The sequence below is a fragment of the Dipodomys ordii genome, unplaced genomic scaffold, assembly GCF_000151885.1.
Source record: "Dipodomys ordii isolate 6190 unplaced genomic scaffold, Dord_2.0 Scaffold212, whole genome shotgun sequence".
Classification (NCBI taxonomy): Eukaryota; Metazoa; Chordata; class Mammalia; order Rodentia; family Heteromyidae; genus Dipodomys; species Dipodomys ordii.
This window is the reverse complement of record NW_012267428.1, coordinates 535,702-542,177: the sequence shown is the minus strand read 5'-3', so window position 1 is coordinate 542,177 and position 6,476 is coordinate 535,702. Positions and strand designations below refer to the sequence as shown.

Genomic DNA, 6,476 nt, shown 5'->3' with positions numbered 1-6,476 from the left:
TAATGCTGATAATACCAGCTACTCTTGGGAGGTGGCAAGAAGCCCTCTAGTTCAAGGCCAGCCTGAGCAAAGTCATTGAAATTCTATCTCAAAAAACAAAACAGGGTATGCATCTATTTGACAGACCTAGGGCAGTTACTGTCTGCTGCAAGAAAAAGTGTCCTCGCGCTTTCTGTCTGCATGATTGTGGCAGCCAATATTGAGTAGAGGACTACAGGGGGAAGATTAAAAACAAAAACAAAAACAAAAAAACACAGGGATGGGAATGTAGTTTAGCGATAGAATGCTTGCCTAGCACGCCTGAAGCCCTGGTTCAATTCCTCATTACCACATAAACAGAAAAAGCCAGAAGTGATTGATGCTGTGGCTCAAATGATAGAATGTTAGTCTTGAGCACTAAGAGGCTCAAGGACAGTGCCCAGGACCTGAGTTCAAACTCCAGGACTGGCAAAAACAAAACAAAACAAAAAACACAACAACTACAAAACAAAAGCCCGGCATCATGCCAATGGCTCATGCCTGTAATCCTCGTTACTCAGGAGGTTGAGATCTGAGGATCATGGTTCAAAGCCAAGCCAGGCAGCAAAGTCCATGAAACTCTTATCTCCAATTAACCACCAGAAAAACTGGAAGTGGCTCTGTGGCTCAGCCTTGAGCTGAGAGCTCAGGGACAGTGCCAAGGCCCAGAGTTCAAGCCCCATGACTGACAAAAATAAAAACAAACAAACAAAAAACATAGGGTTGGGAATGTGGCTTAGTGGTGGAGTGCTTGCCTAGCATGCATGAAGCCCTGGGATCCATTCCTCAGTACCACGTAAACAGAAAAAGCCGGATGTGGTGCTGTGGCTCAAGTGATAGAGTGCTAGCCTTGAGCAAAAAAAGCTCAGGGACCAAAAAAACAAAACAAAAAACCAAACCAAACCAAACCAAACGAAAGCTCAGGGATCAAGCTCTGAGTTCAAGCCCCGGGACTGGCAAAAAGCAAAATAAAACAATAACGACAACAAAAACCCATGGAGCCAGGCACTGGCGGCTCAAGCCTGTAATCCTAGCTACTCAGGAGGCTGAGATCTGATGATTTCAGTTTGAAGCCAACCTGGGCAGAAAAATCTCTGAGACTCTTATCTCCAATAAAACTATTCAGAAAAAGCCAGAAGTGGTGTTGTGGCTCAAATGGTAGAGCACTAGCCTTGTGTAAAAGGAGCTTAGGGACAGTGCCCAGGTCCTGAGTTCAAGCCCCAGTACCCAAACAAAACAAAACAAAAACCCCAAATCCAAAAAACTAAAACCTAGACAGAGTGACTCATGCCTAATTTTAGCAACTCAGGAGGCTGCCATTGGGAGTACTGCAGTTAGAGTCTAGCCCAGATAAAAAATGTTTGCCACACTCTATTCTCAACCAATCAAAAGCTGACCCTGATTGTATGTGCCTGTCATCCAGCCACCAGGCAGGATCACAGTCCAGATCAGCCTGGGAAACAAGCAAGTTCCTATTTGAAAAAAAAAAAAGCAAAAAAGGTTTGAGGTGGATGTAGCTCAAGTGGTAAAATACCTGCCTAATAAGCTTGAGCCCTTGGATTCAATTCCTAGTACTAAAAAAAAAAATAACAACAGAAAAACCTATGAAATAAAAATCGGTCTGCATTTCATATATGTTTTCACCTATACATAGTGATACCATGGTCCAGCAGATTCTGAATTGTTGAACGGAACCATTCACAAATCAAGAGAACTGTTGCTACTAGTGGCAGATTTTTCTGTCAGTGGTGATCAACTGTTAGTGAAGCTGTGAATTAAAAAAAAAATCCTCTGTGTACATGTTAGTGAACATTTCTAGCAAATGGAGCCTAAGAAAATTAGTTGTCGCTAGACTCATAATTTATCTACATGAACGAATGTGATGGGTCTATTTGTATAAGGTTCAAAAACAGGACAAATATGCTGTTAGAACATACCACAGGTGAGAGCTGTGGATGTAGCTCAGTGCAGAGTGCTAAGGTCTTGAACTTAATCTCCAGCAGTACAAAAGGAAAAACAAAAACAAAAAAAAAACACCGTAGGTGTATTAGCGGAAGGAGGTACTAGAGTTTATTCAGTTTATGAAGACTGATCAAACTCTGTACCTCTGTGTATTTTTCATGTGTATGTTATTCTACAGTAGAGAGTTCTAAAAGAGTCATTGAGATCATTAGACCAGTCATTGCAAGATATCAAACATTCCTGGTGTCTATCTTTGAAATGCCAATAATATCCCTGAATCATTAGGACAACAATATGGCATCATGAATTTTATAATGTGGAATCCCTTGGTAAGTTGGGCCTCTAGAAACTTACCAGGTGTCTGAATTGGTCTTCCATTGGCTGCTTTTCAAAGCAGGGAGGAAGGAATGAAGTGTAGGTGTTGTTGGTAGCTCTAGTGGTGATGGAAGTAGTAGTGTTATGTGTGGTAGTGAGGATGGTGGTGATATTGGTGGTGGTGATGATGGTGAAAATGGTAGTTGTGGTACTGATAATAGTAGTAAAGGTTGTGGTAATTATGTGATGGTACAGGTGGGGATGATGGTGGAGGTGGTGGTGATGATTATGGAGATAGTGGTGATGCTGATGTAGGCTACAGTGGTGATGGGAGGGGGTTGTGATGATGGTAGAGACTGTGATGATGGTGGAGGAAATGGGATTGAGGGTGGAGGTGGTGGTAATAGTGGAGGTGATGGTGGAGGTAGGATGGTGATGATGGTGGAAATGGTGATGCTGGTGGAGGTGACCATGATGGTGAGATAATGGAATTGATAGTGATGGTGAGGACATTGGAGGTGATTGTAGAGACGGTAGTGGTGGTGATGGTTGAGTAGATGACCATCTATGTCTGCCACAGCATGGTCCACATCCTCTCACATATATCTCAGAGAGCTTGGCCTTACCCCTTATGTGTGAAGTGGTTTCTAAATATCTATAGGACTAACCACACCCAATTTATTTTATAGGCTAATTTTGAGGCTGCTTCCATCTTCACTGAACTGTTACCGTTTCCTTTCACTGAATACGTTCTGCTGTTCTGTAAAGCCCCACCTTCTGTTGAGAAAGCTCTGCTCCCACTCTCAAGTCCCGCTCTTCACTCAAAGAATGTACATAAAACAGCCCCTGCCCCAGCTTACTTCTTTGTCTGTGTTCCCATGGTGTGTTCCTTATGTCTCTCTTGAGCACTTCCTGGATTTTGTCTTCTGTGGTTAGTTGCACATGTCTTTTATAGCCTCCACAGTCTTAATGCAGGGATAAACACTGCATGGGTGCCCAGAAAGCCGTTGGCTGACTTAAACAGAGCAAGAAAGAACCTCTGACTTTCACAGAATCGCTAATCCAATATACAAAATCTTTTTTTGGGGGGGGAGGGGTCACTCATAAGGCTTGAACTCTGGGCCTGGGTGCTGTCCCTGCGCTCTTCAATTCAAGGCTCTACCACTTGAGCCACAGCACCACTTCCGTTTTGCTGGTGGTTAAATGGAGATAACCCTGCCCAGGATGGCTTTGAACCGTGATCCTCAGACCTCAGCCTCCTGAGTAGGTAGGATTACAGGCAGAAGTCACTGGCATCTGGCTATCCAAAATCTTTTAACTGGTTGTGATCTACAGTTCTTTCTTTCCAGTCCTGGGGCTTGAACTCAGAGTCTGGGCATCTTTTGCTCTACTACTTGAGCCACAGCACCACTTCTAGCTTTTTTGTTTATGTGGTACTGAGGAATTGAATCCAGGACTTCATACATACTAAGCAAGCCCTCTACCACTAAGCCACATTCCCAACCCCAGTTCTTTCTGTAGTTTGGATCCCAAGTGGCCCTTATATTTCCTGTGAAAACCTATTTCTTAGGGTGGTACTACTGAGAGGTGGTGAAATGGGGTCAAGTAGAAGGCCTTTAAGCATGCATGCGCGTGCAAACACCAGTCCTGGGGTTTGAACTCAGGGCCTGGGCACTGTCCCTGAGCTCTTTTGCTCAAGACTAGTGCTTGAGCCACAACGCCACTTCCATCTTTTTTTGGTGTTTAATTGGAGATAAAGAGTCTCAGAGACTTTCCTGCCTGGGTTGGCTTTGAACAATGCTCCTCAGATGTCAGCCTCTTGAGTAGCTAGGATTACAGGTGTGAGCCACCTGTGTCCAGCTAAGCATTTTCCTTTATTAGTGATCGTATATGCAGTGACATGTGTAGTGATAGAAGGTTGACCAATGTAGTTGTCATTTGGGTAATAGCCTTCCATCATTAATTGCAGTACTTCCTTCCCCTCATTGTACTAAGACAATATTCTAGACTGGGCCCAGGGAGGGAAATAAATGAAGTATGCTTGCCTTCCCTGAACCACGGAAGTACTCACAAGTTCACCATCCTTGGGTCCTGTGGATCTCCGGTAAGGAGCGGGGAGGGGGTTGTGGTAACAAGTTGGCTTTAGCATGATCAAGACAGCTGGTGAGGCTGTGCAGTTCTTGAGTGTTTATCGCACCCTGACTGCAGTGGATCACCAGTATCAGTGGATGAGAATCCTGCACCTGTTTACTTGGGAAGGTAATCTGTCCAGGTCCTAGCTGGTCTCAGTAGATCAGGGGTCACTCCTTTATATCAAACAGGCTGTGGCTCCCTCAGCCTAGGTGTTCCCCACTCTGGTCTTCCGTGGTTGCTGGCCCACTAATTTCTTGTGGACAAGGACTGCAATACTCACTTGAAGGAGCTCTCCTCACCCACCGTGGTCAGGCAAAAATGTGGGGCAAATCACTAGGCAATGCCCCTCCCTCTACCCCTTTCTCCCTGTAGAAAACCCCACCCCTCCTCAATCACCAGCCCAGCAGCCTCAGGCTCCTCCTCCACTAGGGGCCTCCGGCTGGCCCCCCTCCCCCGGGTCCGGAGGGTGTGACCGCTAGGGGCTCTGCCTCCCCAGCACATTCCCACCCTTCCTGCTGATCGCAGCACTCCCTCTAATGGCTAAAGCTTCCACGCAGGGTTCTGAGCTGGGTGGAGACAAAAAGCTGGGCGACCCCCCCACCCGCCCCCCAACTCCCCGTGGCTTGGAGTTCTGCTGTTCCTGCTGTGGTTTCCTTAGATCCTGCCTTTGTTTTTTGTGTCTTTATGACTCCTTCCCCTTACACTCACCTCCAGAAGCATTTTGGGGGCTTTGTAACCTCAACCCATTTCCAACATTTCAGATCAAGTCTCTCCCCCTCTCCTACCCTCCCGCCCTGCACCCGCCCAGACTTTTAAAACCGTTTGTGTGAATCAAAGTGAAAGAACGAAGCCTGGAAAATCTTTATCAATAGCAAATCTTACTCTCTAGAGATTGCACCCCCCTCCCCCCAGCCACTGAGTGGAAGGAGACAAAGTGGGGCTTGAATTTTTACGGGGAATTGCATTAAGAGCAAGAGCCAAGTCACTAGAACCTAAGAAACAGAGAGAGGCGGGTAAAAACAGCCACAGCGTTCTGTGATTTCCCCCTCTGCCCTCCCCACCCCCCTTCCTTTCCCTCCCCTCTACCGCACAACTAACTCCGACGGGGGTGGGGGTGGGGGCTCTGCTGCAGTGGCACTGCCCACGCATACTCAAAAGAGATCCAGACCACGCCAGCCTTGCCACGAGGTGTGTTTTTATTTTCATTAATCATACAAATAATTTTCTATAACATCCCAGGGCAAACCGAGAATTTGGCAGTCCGATGGGGGTGGGGGGGGAGGGCGGGGAGTAGTGTCCCTTCAGAGACCCACAGGCCGATGGCATTGGCACGGAGTGCCCGGGGTTCACAGTGCAGGCTGGTGGCTCGTGTCCATTTTTCAGGTGGCTCTTCCTCCACATCACGAGGTGTCTCCGAGATGACGGGGGTGGGGGGGCGGGGAGGTGGTGGTGGTGATGGACCCTCTAGGTTCTTAGGAAATCTCACTCTGCTTTTCCTGTTCAATGGCTGCAGAGAGCGGGAAGCAGGCACTGGAGGATGAAGCCACTTGGCCACCTCCTCCCCCCCACCCCCTCCACCCCACCGGGGAGCTCACAAACCCGGTGTGGGCGAGGCACCCGCGGAGGCTGGGGGCTGGGGAGACACCGGGAGCTTTGTGCGACTGGAAAGAGTGTCTGGGGACGCCGGGGCCCGGGACCCCGGTGGGGTGGGGGTGGGGTGGAGGACGAGGCTGGCCGGGGAAGGGCGGGGTGGGGCGCAGGGCGGAGACCCGCGGCACCCGGAGCCGGGGCGCACTCACTCTCTTTGGTCGGCAGGGTGTTCTTCTCCTGTGTCTCGGTCTTCTTCAGCTTGGCCTTATCGAAGCTGGCGATTTCCCCCATGTCGGGCTTGTCTGCCATTTTCTTCCAACAGTTCTAGGGGGCAAAGCGAGGCGGTTGGCCCTGAGCCGGTGGCCAGCGCCCCGCACCCGGCACTTTTCGCCAACGCCTCTCGACGTGGCACTCTTTGCTGGGGCGTTCCCGGCCGTCCCGAGGCCGAGGACCGGGGT

At 48.6% G+C, this 6,476-nt stretch overlaps 1 protein-coding gene across 1 annotated transcript; it reads right to left on the bottom strand.

Moving 5' to 3' along the window:
- Positions 1–5,606: 5,606 nt before the first annotated feature.
- Tmsb10 (thymosin beta 10) lies at positions 5,607–6,377 on the bottom strand. Its single transcript, XM_013035448.1, has 2 exons — positions 6,228–6,377; positions 5,607–5,935 (listed from the first exon to the last, which is right to left on the bottom strand). Exons 1-2 carry the CDS (start codon positions 6,325–6,327, stop codon positions 5,901–5,903), a joined length of 135 nt encoding a protein of 44 aa, XP_012890902.1. The 5' UTR covers positions 6,328–6,377; the 3' UTR covers positions 5,607–5,900.
- Between the last annotated feature and the right edge of the window lie 99 nt (positions 6,378–6,476).

Coding starts and splice junctions, on each gene's coding strand:
- Tmsb10 (XM_013035448.1), bottom strand. CDS start 6,327: ATGGCAGACAAGCCCGACATGGGGGAAATCGCCAGCTTCGATAAGGCC. Junction 5,936..6,227: donor CACCCTGCCGACCAAAGAGA/GTGAGTGCGCCC, acceptor CGCTCTCTGCAG/CCATTGAACAGGAAAAGCAG.